Source organism: Cucurbita pepo, chromosome LG02 (genome assembly GCF_002806865.2).
Source record: "Cucurbita pepo subsp. pepo cultivar mu-cu-16 chromosome LG02, ASM280686v2, whole genome shotgun sequence".
Classification (NCBI taxonomy): domain Eukaryota; kingdom Viridiplantae; phylum Streptophyta; class Magnoliopsida; order Cucurbitales; family Cucurbitaceae; genus Cucurbita; species Cucurbita pepo.
The window spans coordinates 5821636-5835206 of NC_036639.1; the positions used below are offsets into that span (position 1 = coordinate 5821636).

The window sequence follows — 13571 nt, forward strand, 5'->3', positions numbered from 1 at the left end:
AAAACAACATCAAATTATTTTCTTAAAAACAACTTCTTAAGTACCTCTCCAACAAATGTTGGAGAGGCCATGAAACCAAAGCCTGGATAGTTTTATTTATGTTTAAATTGTAACCCTTAGATTGGTTCAGGTTCTTATTTCATTGAAGTTTATTTTAATTGAAATGAATTTAAACGAACGTTTGACATCGTATATAAAAAGTTTTAAATAATTTTTTTCATGCATGGTAGTCACATCATTTATATAGTAGTATATCTATTTTATTAAGAAAAATAGAATCGTTATAGGTACGCTCGACCCTAAACAGGGTCTATGTTAGAAATATGTGCGAAAAAGTTCATTTAAGACGTGATTTAAACGTTCATTAAATCAGTTCTAAATAAAATTAATCGAAATAGCATAAATAAAATAATAAAAACTTAAAGTAACGAAAATGAACTCGATCTAACTCAAGGACGATAATTTAAACATAAATGTAATTGTTCTAGGTCTGATTTCATAATCTCGACAGCCATGATCAGAAACCCTGTCTGGAAGCTAAGATTATAATTTTCTTGAACTCCAATAATTACAAAATTTCACATGAAATTAAAAATTTCTTCATAAACAAGTCCAACTATAATATAAGCATAATTATAATTATAATTCGGAGTTATTCTAAGGTCAAAGGTTCAGTCTTAGACTCGAGGGATTGTTGAAGATGAAGAAAGAGATCCAGTTTGTCAATGCGCTCACGATGGCACGATTTGCAGACCAAACATAACACAGTTCCAATCAACAAGAACATAAAAAAACAGCACATCCAAACAATCCCCAAAATTCCTCTGATTCCTACTTCCACCAACGCCGATTCAGCAACTACCACACAACGAATCACAAACAAAATCACTCCAAAAGGAAGACCGATCAAAATCAGAAGAATCGAAGCCATCGCCATTTTGCCGTTAAGCAATTCCTTACTTCTAGCAATGGCCTCAAATCCATACGAATCCGCTTCGAAAACTGATACAACGCTCGCCATTTGCCAAATTAGGGCAAAATAGAACATCTCAACGGAGAGAAACAAAATCAGCAATCGAGTCAAGAATTCGAACGGTTCGTAGTATAGGAGATGAAGAATCGCGATGCAGATCAGTGTAATTGCAGAAAGAGCGACGAAATTGAAGGCGAAGAAATCGACGGTTAAACAGAGAAATGTGATGAGATGTTGCTTACAGATTTTCGGCACGACGCAGAGCAATTGGTGGAACGGAAGTTCGCGGTCGGCGAAAGTAGAGGCGGCGGCGAAGACTGTAGCGGCGGTGGAGAGGAAGAAGAAGACGGCGGAGAAGAAGAAGAGAGCGGAATTGAAGGGGAAAGAACGGATGCTCCATAGATTGGGAATTTTGGTTTGAGTGAAGATTAAGAAGGAGAGGGGAAGAAGAAAAGAGAGAGTGATTTGAGTGAAGATTGTTTTTGCTGTAAAGATTAATTTGAAGGTTTCTTTAAGAACTCCATAGATTCCAAGGAGTTGAAGCTTTTCTTGTTTCAGATTCATGAGTCTTCTGGTTGGGAAAATCGGAGGAGGAAGATGGAGAAGCAGAAAAATGGAGGCTTGTGTGTTAATACATGTTGACTTCTACATTGATTTGGACTAATTCAAAATTTGAGGTTCATATTTTTTTTTTTAATTATTATTTAAAAAGTCTTATATTAATAATAGTTTAAAATCTTATATTAAAGGTTAACGTGTTTGAGTTTGCCTCGTGTACTTCTCCATCCTTCTCGTCACTTTCGTACCATGACCTGGTCAAATACATCAACCATCGTAAACTAATCAAACGCTCGAAATACATAGCGTGTAATTTTTTCCCTAAGATTATTTTTCAGCAACCACTCCTCAAAGTGATTATTAGTGGTTGGTTACCCCGTTCATACCACGTGTAACCCTTGCCACATAAAATTTAACATCCACCCTTATGCCTTAAAATATTATCAATGGTTGATTACCCGATTCACACCCGTGTAACACTTCTCTGGATAACTATTTTCTGGAATCATTCAACAAAGTGACCAATAGTGGTTGGTTACCTAATTCACACAACACAACCATACAATAACAAACATATCGATATGAACCAAGAGACATCAATCATATAACATATTTCAAAGCCATGTATGTTGTATTTGTAAGTCGACTTGAAAAATATAGTAAAAGGAGCATTTGTGTATTTAGCCAATAACTAAGTTTCTTTGCGATTCTATGTAGTTTAGGTTGCATGTAGAATTATTCAAGCTCGACATGATCAATCTTGTTTATGGAGTGATTTGAATCTCAAACAAGTGTTCTTGGGTTGAGATATTTGATCAACAAGAATCATTCAAGCTAGACATAATCGATTTTGCTTGTGGAGCGATTCGAATCTTAAACAATGTTCTTCCCTTACTCCCATTGTAGTGATTTCCACTTATCACATATTTAACCCTTTTCGAAAACCAAAAGATTTAAGTTTCGATAGAAGGGTCCCTAAAGAGCTTCTTCTTAATAGTATCTATAGGTATTGGTCCACCTCCGACCTAGATCGAACCTACATTTAAACACAAAAAATTAACAAACATAATTTGACATGATACAATGATTCCAACAAATCATAGAGTTTTCTTGCTCTACGAAGAAATTGGGTCCAATTCCAACTATATATATATATATATAAACGTTTCAACTTTGATGACTGGCGCATTATACCTCGATTACTATATCAAAATTTAGAGGTAAACATTAAGGATACGTCGTTGTTGGAATTTATAATTAATTATTTAATTTTAATAATATTTTTTATTATTTTATTTACATTTTAAGATTATCCATGATATGAAAATTGAAGGTTATTAATGTAATCTTGAATTTGACATACAAGAGGATCATGTTCAAGTAATAACCTAAAGAGTCTATAGTATATTAATAAAATTGAGTGACTTATTTTGGTAACACTATCGATACGATCTACTTTACAATCGTTACAAATGATTTGATTCAAATCGTTTGACATGTGAGTGAGAGTATACTATACAATGAGTTTGTATAAGATTGGACCAAGAAATATTTAATATCTTTTTATAAATTAGTTAACTGAGAAGATTAATACGTGCATAATTTGAGTTATGAACTCGTATATGAGAGGACTTGTCCTTTAATTTGTATAGGTGTAAATGACGCTTTTAACCGATTCAATATGTCTAGTTCAATCGGGAGTCAGAAAACCTTGCCCATCCGTCCAAACCACTTACTCGGTCCGGTCTGAAGAATAAACCGCTTCGTCGGCGCAAAACGGCTGCCAGTCTAAGAAATTATTTAAAAAGAGGGACGAAGATAAGACCGCTGGTTTAACCAAAAAGAACTTCTTCTACTGCTCTCCCGCCTCTCGGATTTTGGAGTTTCCATTTCAGTTTCCATTTCTTGTCGCCGCATTTTCCTTGCTCAAGTATGTCTCTCTTTCTCCTTCTCCTTCCTCTTTGTTTTGTTTGTTATCTTTCAAATTCATTTCTGTTTCGCATCTGTTTGGTTGCTGACAAAATCGTGCTGAAAAACACAGAAGAATGGAGTGTTTTCGAATTTTGTAGCTTCTTTATTCAGCATTTTGTTTTGGAGCTACTGGATTTGTTTGAATTAGCTGCTTGTTTGTTGACTATGTTGAGCTTAAGGTTTTTCCCGGTCAGGGGAAGTTGCAGAGGGGATTTTAGTGATAGTGGTATATGTTTTTTGTTGTGTTCATTAATGGAGAAAATTTCTCCCGGTGAACTAAGTGTGTTTTTTCGGTTTCTATCAAGTACCAATTAGTTTTGCGAAGCTTGGGTGTGGAGAATTTTCAGAATCTGTAACACATGCGACTATCGGAACCCTAATCCTGTCCGGAATTAGGGTTTTCTTCGTGCTGTTTAGATGGTTATTGAAGATGGGGAAAGCAATGGGAATTGCACGGGACGCCCTTTGGAGGTCAAGTTCATGAAGAGCGTGGCAGGAAAAAATGGAATCGGGATGGGGGTTTTGAATGTTGTAACTGAAGGGGTTCCAGGAACTAGCGATGGTTTTCGAACTTACAAGCGGCGGAAGCAGACGAAGTTGGCTTTTGGGAGCGAATGCAAGGGAGATGGCAAGGTTCATGTTGAAGCTGCTAGTCAACTAGTAGTCCAGGTTTCTCTCTCTCTTTCAATCTATCGCCCTTTCAATTAATCATGCGCACCTATTCAGTATACTCCAAATTAATTCTTGTTGATTTAGTGTTGTTTGTTGGATTTAATCTTGGCTATGCGTACTTGCATTCAAGACTGGAAGTTCTATGAAATCTAACTGACTATGAATCGTGTTGAATTCATAAAGTATCAGGGAAAAGTTAGAACTTGATATTTTTGGATTCTACTCACAGAACTTGAACTGTGGACATTATATAAAATGTAATGATATCTACTTTAAATGAAAATGTTCTCAAGGTAAAAGGAGGGTGGATAGGAAAAGTTGTCAATCTGCTTTCAAATTCATCAATATATACTGCCCCATACTAGGTGGTAAACATTTAGGTGAACTGATAAATTTTTTGTCAGATGGTAGGAGACTTGGAATGTATTGTTGCAGCAACCAGATTTGGTGCGATGAAACCCTTCAAGAATATTCTTTTGCTTTAGGAATTTGTAAGAATTAATGCTTTTGATTGTGTTCTGGGGTAAAGAAAATGGGTCAGTTGTTATATTATTTTGAAACGTATCAAGGATTAGATATGTAAATCCATGGATGTATTAACTTTAAGTTTTTGTAGATCTTTAGTGGATATTTTATCCAGTCCTTGTTGTAATTTTGCCTTGTTAATAGTTATTTTTAAAAAAGAAACTTTCTGTTCATCAATAAAAATACAATTGTGATGAGTTAACCATTGATTTTTTTTTTTTTTCCTAATTGCAATTTTTGAAGTGATTGCGGACAAGTTCCTTGATAATTCTGTTGTTCAGGAAACATTTTTCAAATTTTCCAATGGGATTTATTTGTCTCACGATCACCAAAAAGAGAATGTTTAATAGGATTGTGCTACTTTTTTTTGGAGAGAAACTTGGTGGTATTCAGTTTACTTGAAACAGGATAAAGTTGTTTAAAAGGATCCTATTATTCACCCGACCATCCAAGGAAGTTGTTTAAAAGGCCAAATTCTTTTGGTTAATTGAATACCACCAAGTTTCTTTTAGTTAATTGGACTCCTGCAATTGTTAGAAATTTTCTTAGGGTGGAAGAGGAATATTTTAGACATAGGAGTTTGAATACGCTTGACTCAGAAACACAAATATAGAGATGCTATATGAAATGGCATTTATATATTGACACATTATTTTGAAAAATGAGGACTTTGTTGAACGAAAGGACATAAAAATAGAGTATTTTTCTATGTATATATCTATAAAAATATTTAAACATGGCTATCTATTTATCTTTCAACAAGGATTTTTTTAATGAGGTTATCTGTGTTTTCTTATTGCATGATCCAGTTCCTAATCATATTATCTCTTTTCTCTTTCTAACGCCAATGTGTCATTATCTTCAGAAACATTTAGGTGCTTTTTGTTGTTGCTGGTATTTGTGGTTTTGGGTCTAATTTGTTATTCCATTGGGAGACTTTGCGTGCTCCAACACTAGCTTTGGAGACGTCAAGAACTTCCATTTATCAGTTCTCCATTTCGATGTTTGAACCAAAGACCTTGATAATCTTCTCCAAACATCCCAAATCCTTATCAATGGTGCTGCTCCTTGGGGGCCATTGGGCAGTGTGTTACACATTCCTTGGATGGTCAAGGACAAAAAGGAAGTTTTTTGGATTTGTCATATTTTCCTACCTTATGGGCAGTTTGGTTGTAGATAAATAAAACAAATCTCGAAAGTTTAGAGGAATCTTTGGATGAAGTATGATTTTTCGTTTTTATCATATAGTTACTGTTATACAAATAAAATGAAGAAACATCTGATTTACATAAAGTTATTTGACGAAACAGACCAAAAATAAAATTCTCTCTACATCTTTGAACGTTTAGATGCTTTGGTATGTGGTCTGTTGGTTTTTTCTTGTCTCATTCTATTTCCATTTGTTGCAGACTGTTCAAGAAACTTTATACACGCTAAGAGGCAGTAACTCCTGTGATCATGTCCATTCTCCAATGGTCAATTTAGATGAGTGCCCAGAGGACCTCTGGAGATCTGTTTTGTTACAGCAGATATACCAGTCATCAAGTGTCAACGGAGGCAATGTACCAATGTGTGTTCACGATGGCCTTGCTTCTCATTCAGGAGCCAATGACCCCTCAAGATTTAAGGTTAGTTTAAAACATGTTTTTCATGCAGATCTTGTTATGTAGGTTTCCCTTCTTTCTTTCTTTCTTTCTTCCTTTTTTTATTTGTTCGGTTTTTAAAATAATCTTGGTTCTCCTTCTGTGATTGTTGTGCAGATATTTGATGCTCAACATGGAAATAGCAATATTGACCTTCTACGTACTGGATCAGTGTCTAGTAGAGTTCAGATGGCATCTCATAAAGAGAATGGTGTTGTATCAAGTGGATCATTAGAAAATTCGAACAGATGTAGTGTTAGCGAGAGTTGCTGGCGAGCTTTCTTTAGTATTATAGATTCACAGAAGTTTATCTCATTGTGTAAGCTTCTATCTGAAAATTTCAGAGGAATCAAGGCTGATAATGTTTTTGACTTTAGTCTTGTAAACTCAAGGATCAAAGAAGGGGCTTATGAAAACTCACCCATGCTCTTCCTCTCTGACGTACAACAGGCAATAATTGATTATCTTGTTCTACTTTTTATTGTTAACATTATGATATATTTTTGCTGAATTTCTTGTGAAACTTCTTAATAAAAGTGCTTGTAAAATGAACTTAATATCTATTTTCTGGGTATATGAGGATCAACTTAATGTTTTTATAATTTTTTCATGTGTAATGCCTGCCCTCTAACCATCTCTGACTGTCCCTAATGTATATTTCAGTCGACATTCCATCGTTCATATTGAAAAAAAGTTGAAAAAACTGTTTGTTTTCTTATATTTTTTTTTCAGCATTCTCTTGGGTTTCATTCTAGGTTCCAAACCTGCTGTTCTCCATTTTTTTTATGATTTATAAACTTGGGGAAATTTGAATACTATTTGTTGGCGTTGGAATTGTACTTTCAACCACAGGTGCACTCCGTTACAATGTTGATTTGCCATTAATAGCAGTTATGTTTGATTTTTTTTCAGATATGGAGAAAGTTTCAAGCAATTGGTACTGAATTGGTATCACTGGCAGAAAGCCTCTCAGACTTTTCCAGAGCCGCTTATCAAGAAAAGGTAAAACAAGTATCTTCAGCAGTTGATAAGATCTTAGAAAAATGGCTTAAGTTACAAGTTTCATCCCCGTCTCCCTTATATAAAATTTTAATCCATTGGGACTAATTCTTACATTTAAAACCATCGTGACTAAATTTTAAACTTTACAAAAAACCACAAAGACCAAATTTGTAATTTAACCTATAAAAATTGTAGACTATATGTTTTAATCATCTGTTTCCTAGTTAAAAGTTGTTTTAAGTGATCCTTCTATCTTATATTCTCTTATAATTTTCAACCTTCCAGGTGGGAGTTTCAGGACGCAATGTATTTGAAGATGGCAAGCATGAGGTAAAAATGTTTGTTTTATTTTGCATTTTGTATTATTGGTTTAAAAAATTGCACAGAAACTTAAAACTATATTACTTTAGTCAAATATGTGAGAATAATGAGGATTGAAACACTTAAGACACCATGTAGTTCTAATACTTTGTCGATTTAAACCAAGTTCCAGTTTTCTAAAATTCACTATATTTTCATGAATATCTGCCATTCTGCTAATATGTGGCTCCACCCATTAAGAGCTAGTAGAACCGTTTGTCTGTCGCCATTGAAGAGGTTGTCACGATTTTGTATGGGGAAGTGGAATGAAAATGGCAGAGAAGAGAGAGTACTGTTTGAGTTCATTCTTCAGCTGAGCCCTATTCTTCATCGGGGCGATGTCAACTTTCCTTTTGTAATCTTCTGCGTCAGAAAAATATCAAGTTTATTGTCAACTATCCTAGATGCTATGTGGACTTGCATTCAAATTTTTTGTGAGAAAGTAGAGCACTGGATGTATGGATACCCGTGAATTTGGGATGGGGATGGGATATTCAAGGTTTCATGTAGCTGTAGGTTAAGTTTGAGACTGGACACTTAGCGACGGTGAATTTTCCTTGGCTTGGTTCATCCTTTATATTCACGACCACCATTTACCACTTTCTTCAATGGTTCCTCTAAGTGACTCCTCGTTTGGATCTTGGGATCTTGAGGTCCTAGGTCTACCTTCTTAATCATCAACCTCATCTATATAATGTTTCATGCAGGCAGGATTTTCTCACGTCCATCATCCATGTTAAGTAAGGCTATTTTTCATAAGAAGCATATGTACAATATGTCTGTCTTCCAAATACCTAAAAACCAACAGTGTTACTTGTTAGATGGAAAAATTAATAACTTTTCTTTGGAATGCTACAGGGAAGGGAGTTATGTCACGTAGTTAATGGGAATATAATTTCATTACCGTTGGGGAGTGTTAGATTAGGCATTGAAAATTTGAAAGTAGAAACAAGAGGAACTTCTAACAAAATGGCTTTGTAGATTCTAGAAAAAATGTGGTGAACCATGGACTTAGTATTATCTAGTATTCGAGCTTGAGAAGGCTATATCTTTTTGGCCTAGGCTGTTTGGCCTATCCCATTAGTGAGACAAAATGTCTTACCAAAGAGAGGTAAGGTGGGAGCAGTTGGTGGAATATTGTCAAGCTGAAGGGAACACGGAGAATATCTCCTATATTTATTTATTGTGAAACAAAAGTTAGCCTTTAATTACTAAGGACATAAAAAAGAGTACAGCATGAAGCTCCATAACTTTTGATCATCATCCATTGTTTTATTAATAGAGTAACATCTATTTGTTTGATGTAAGGAAGATTATTATTTCCCAAACCAATTGTTTGCCATTTCGATCTCTCGATCCAGATACCCTAAAATTTAGCTTTAAGCTTATTGATCCATAGTACTTTAGCTATTCTTTTAGGCTTATGCCGACATAAGAGATGGAAGATATTATTTTTGACACAAAGTTAAATATCTAGGAGCATCCAAAGCCTTGTATTGGCTCCCACAGTTTTTTGCTAACGGAATAATGAAAAGGTAGATGAGGAAGGTCTTCTCTTTATTAGGTAAGGATACTCTTTGCAATCTGTCAGCAATATTTACCCTCTCCACTGAGAGAGTCCTTGTCAAAATAGTAACCTTTTAAGTATTCTTTATCTTCCATGGCGCAAGCTCAAAACTCTTGGGTATTAAATAGAGGAGCGACAACTAATTCTCTTATTTGAGAAACTGAGCTTTCATTCAAAAAATAAAAGAAAGAAATAGAAAAAGGAAATAAAAGCAAATGGTAGGGTATTCAGGAAGACGACCTAAAAAAGGAGCCTCGAACCTAATTATAGAAAAAGAGGCTTCAGTTCAAGATCATAAGACCCAGTGGATAATTACAGAAATCCTTAGAGACCGATGCCTATATAGAGACATTATACCTAACAAGCCTTCTAATAACACTTCACATCCCTAGATATCTTGTTATTCCTTTCAATCTAGGGGTTCCAAAGAACTACGAAGAAGCCCTGTCACAAGATTTGGCCCCTAGAACAGAAAGGTGGATTACAAAGAACCTCCTCCGCCATAGAGCTGTAAACTTTGCTCCTAGCAAACAGATGTGAAATAGCGAAATAGAACAAATAAATTGACAAAAATATGATCTAGGTCCTCAACCGCTCTCTTCCAAAGAACTCACCTATGTGGATCCACCACGAAGGATGAATGCCTCAAAACACAATTCAGGGTGTTCACCCTTCGACCCAAACTTCCCTAACAAAGAAGTTCACATTTGGGATTTAGCCTTCCACAGTAGGAAAATGAGGGATTTCACATGGTGGGATCACATAAAAGATGGAATGTCATGTTAGGAGCTTCAAGGTCTGATTAGGAACTTCATGGTCTGACTTTTGGGGCCATCTGGCTTATTGTTGGTGGGTTCTCCTACCTCACGAGTCTGGTGATCCAAGCTTTGAAAAGATCAAGAAAGGATGGTTTGCTTTCCTCTCCAAATGGATGTTAGAGGTTTGCAAACGAGAAAATGATCTTTGAAAGAAGCTTGTTAGCATTTATGGTTTAAGAGATCAAGGGTGGGCTGCTAATTAATTGTTTACTAGTATATTAATGAAATATTGTTTTATAAATTAGAACTAACCAATTATCAATTGATTGAATAAATTAGATTATTTATCAGTCAATTGATCTCAACGTACTTTTGCCAACTAAATTAAATTGTTGATCTAAATTAAATAGATTTTATATTAACTTTAATCCGCTTTTATCAGTTAAAATTAATATTTAATATTTATTCTACTATTAAATAAAAAATAAAAAATGAAACTTATTTCCATTGGATTAATATGGCTATGTGGCTATGCCTTGTTGGCTGCTGAACATGTGGATGGGTTTTGAGTACCCATGGGAAAAGAGAAAAATTGCAAACAGCCCATTAGGGAATGCTAAAATGACGAAGCACTAGAGTTGGAGAAGGAAAACTCTTAGACATGGATTTCAATAAATGGTTGGTTCTGCCCATGAAGCTGAGGCACACCGTTCATAGTTGGAGGAACATTAGTGTGGATTAGACTCCTGGGGTACTTTTTCCATGCAAGCCCACCTACTCTTAACTTTAATACTGGAAAGCACATTGTTGGGATGATTGGAAGGGAAATATTCCTAGTAAAGTCAAGTTTTTTTTGTGATCCTTACCTACCATGCTAGTATCTCAACAAAGGTAACAGTTTGCAGAAAAGGACCCATGCTTTTATTCGTTCCAGTTTTGCCTGAATTGTTTGGGAGACCACAAATTGCAATATTCAATAATAGTTAGTTTGTTTATTCCTGCTGGTCTTTTTTATGCTGTGACATTGGGATGGTTTAGTGCTGTCCTAGAGATATCAATACTTTCCTCTCAAGCTTTGCCCGGATGGTTCTATGTTAACCTTTGATGTAACTTCTCTACTTTTTTCATTCTCATTAAATTAGGGGTCTTTTACTACTCCCCTTTGGCTTGGGCCTCCGTGCTCTCTTTTTCTACCCTGGTTCTTCTATTTTAAATAAAATTATTTTTTATTATGCTAAAAAAAGGAATATATCTTTTTAATAAACTAATGACTTCACATTGTAATGTAAATAACTGTAATGAAAATATCAGCAAGTATATCATAATCGGATTTCAACCTCTTGACAATTAAGAACACTTCTAAACCTTGTCCTAGTTATGACTTCACATTGTCCTAAGTGCATTTAAAGGGTTTGTTAACAGCATTGAAACTAATTTTCCAATTGTTCTGAGTTAGGGTTGGATTTTTTAAAATAATTTGTTATTTTTGCTGACATGCAAATTTCTTGTCCATCTAGTTCTCTACGCGGGAATCACCTTCTCATGCTAAAGCAGAGCATATGGATGGTTATGGTGTGTATAAAGTTTGTGCCTGCAGAAGTTGTGGAGAGAAAGCAGAAGGGATTGATTGTCTGGTTTGTGATTCATGCGAGGAAATTTACCATATATCTTGCATCAAACCTCCCGTCAAGGAGATTCCCCTTAAGAGTTGGTTCTGTGCTAGTTGCATTTCAAGTGGATTTAGTTTGTGTCATGAAAACTGTGTAGTATGTGAGAGGTTGAATACGCCCACAATGCTAGCCAATGGAGTTGGTGAAATTCTGGAAACTAGTGAAGTCAATGAGAATCTGAACTGTTGTTTAGATGATGGAATTGAACAACTAAATGACAGCCAAGATTTGGGCCCTTGCAAAATTTGTGGAAATGAAGTAGAAAGTGGTGATAATTTTAGAATATGCAGCCACCTGTTCTGCCCTCACAAATGTTATCACACCAGGTGCTTGACAAAGAAACAGTTAAAATCTTACGATACATGCTGGTACTGCCCTTCTTGTCTTTGCAGAGCATGCCTCATAAATCAAGATGATGACAAGATTGTTTTATGTGATGGCTGCGATCATGGATACCACATTTACTGTATGAGACCACCACTTGCTGAAATTCCAAAAGGAAAATGGTTTTGTAGCAAATGTGAAGCTGGAATCGAGGCAATACGTAGGGTGAAAAGGGCATATGAGAATTTTGAACACAAGCGTAGTAAGAGAGGGAAAGATACATTTGGGGGTTATGGCAATTCAGGCAAGAAACGGATCAATGGAGGCGATCAGGAATCGGATACAGGAAGGAGAGGAATGGACATGCTTCTTACTGCGGCCAAGACCCTAAATTATGAAGAGGGTCTGGCTAACCTTTGATATAAATAGTTGATAAAAGAGGTCTGAAGCACAAATTATTTCATGCTGACTGATTACACATTTTAATCTCTTAGAATTTTGTTTTATTATGTTCATGGACTCGATAGGTTTTGGACATTTAGGCATGCTGACTTTTTGGGAGATTATAACTTGGAATGATGTATGTAGTCTGTGTAAAAGAAACTTGGCACATCTTAAACTGAAGATTCTGAGAAACCAGGACGCTGTTTGATTAAAGGAGATCTAGGTGAGAATCAACCATGTATTGTTTTACTCACTTTGTACCATGAGAGGTATATAATCTCCAAGGATTGGGAGAAGGCTGATGTTTCTGTTCTATTGTAAAATCCATTTAACACAATGACAACTAGAGGAAATGATGCCTTTTGTACGTATTCTTAGGCTTTCTTTAGATATATATTTATTATATTATCATTTGTAATGTATGCTATATTTCGGGATTTTGTATCTAATGTTGACTTCTATGTGTTCTTTCTTCAACATATCATGTGCCTTCATAAGATGACCATTTATTTTCTTAAGCTCTTTCTAATTTACAGCGTTTTTATTTTAAAGATCAACTTTGAGGTTTATTTGATCCAGCCATGTTTAGAAAAAGCATGTATAGATATATCTGGAAAAGCAGGTTCTTCAAAGCTGGTGCCGGCAAGATCAACGAGGATCCTTTAGCTGAAAGTGAAGAATGCGAGGTAAAGTTAATTTGAACCTTAATCTTACTTTCCATGAAATAGAATGGTAATATTGGCTGAAGCAATGTTCAAGTAACTCTTTATCGACGCCAATACTAACTCGAAAGTTGTTGTGCAAGGTGATGGACTTTCCTAGTCTCTTTTCATGCTTGCTAGCCTCCTTCCCAACGGATAAGGACACATGAAACAGCGGTGGATTTTGATAGAAAGGGGCCACAGCGTTCCATAGGCAATCTTTTCTACTTGTTTGGGGATGGGTAATGCAAATTGAACTCATTTTGTTTAGTATGCATGGAACATTATCTATATGGCAGTAGTTTAGGGAAAACTAGCTCGCCATATGCAACCGTGCTTGCTTTTGACCTCTCCGATAATATCTTTGATGGTTCTCTTCAAGTTATGGAGGAGCTGTCTGGCC

The 13571-nt window shown here is 35.5% G+C and overlaps 2 protein-coding genes across 5 annotated transcripts; one reads left to right on the forward strand and one right to left on the reverse strand.

Annotated features, from left to right (window-relative positions):
* Nucleotides 1-459: 459 nt before the first annotated feature.
* LOC111787787 lies at nt 460-1628 on the reverse strand. The gene is made up of 2 exons (XM_023667840.1): nt 1216-1628; nt 460-858 (listed from the first exon to the last, which is right to left on the reverse strand). The coding sequence occupies exons 1-2, from the start codon at nt 1535-1537 to the stop codon at nt 653-655; spliced, it is 528 nt and encodes a 175-aa protein (XP_023523608.1). The 5' UTR covers nt 1538-1628; the 3' UTR covers nt 460-652.
* A 1722-nt stretch (nt 1629-3350) lies between these two features.
* On the forward strand, nt 3351-12944 carry LOC111788807 (PHD finger protein EHD3-like). 4 transcript variants are annotated; one of them, XM_023669324.1, is made up of 7 exons: nt 3351-3461; nt 3808-4171; nt 6109-6327; nt 6460-6792; nt 7255-7344; nt 7630-7674; nt 11547-12944. In XM_023669324.1, the coding sequence occupies exons 2-7, from the start codon at nt 3920-3922 to the stop codon at nt 12441-12443; spliced, it is 1836 nt and encodes a 611-aa protein (XP_023525092.1). In that variant the 5' UTR covers nt 3351-3461; nt 3808-3919; the 3' UTR covers nt 12444-12944. The 4 variants fall into 4 exon arrangements, with proteins under 4 accessions (XP_023525092.1, XP_023525093.1, XP_023525094.1 ...); XM_023669325.1 differs by having other exon boundaries at nt 3352-3461; nt 3818-4171; XM_023669326.1 differs by having other exon boundaries at nt 3353-3461; nt 3573-4171.
* Nucleotides 12945-13571: the final 627 nt, after the last annotated feature.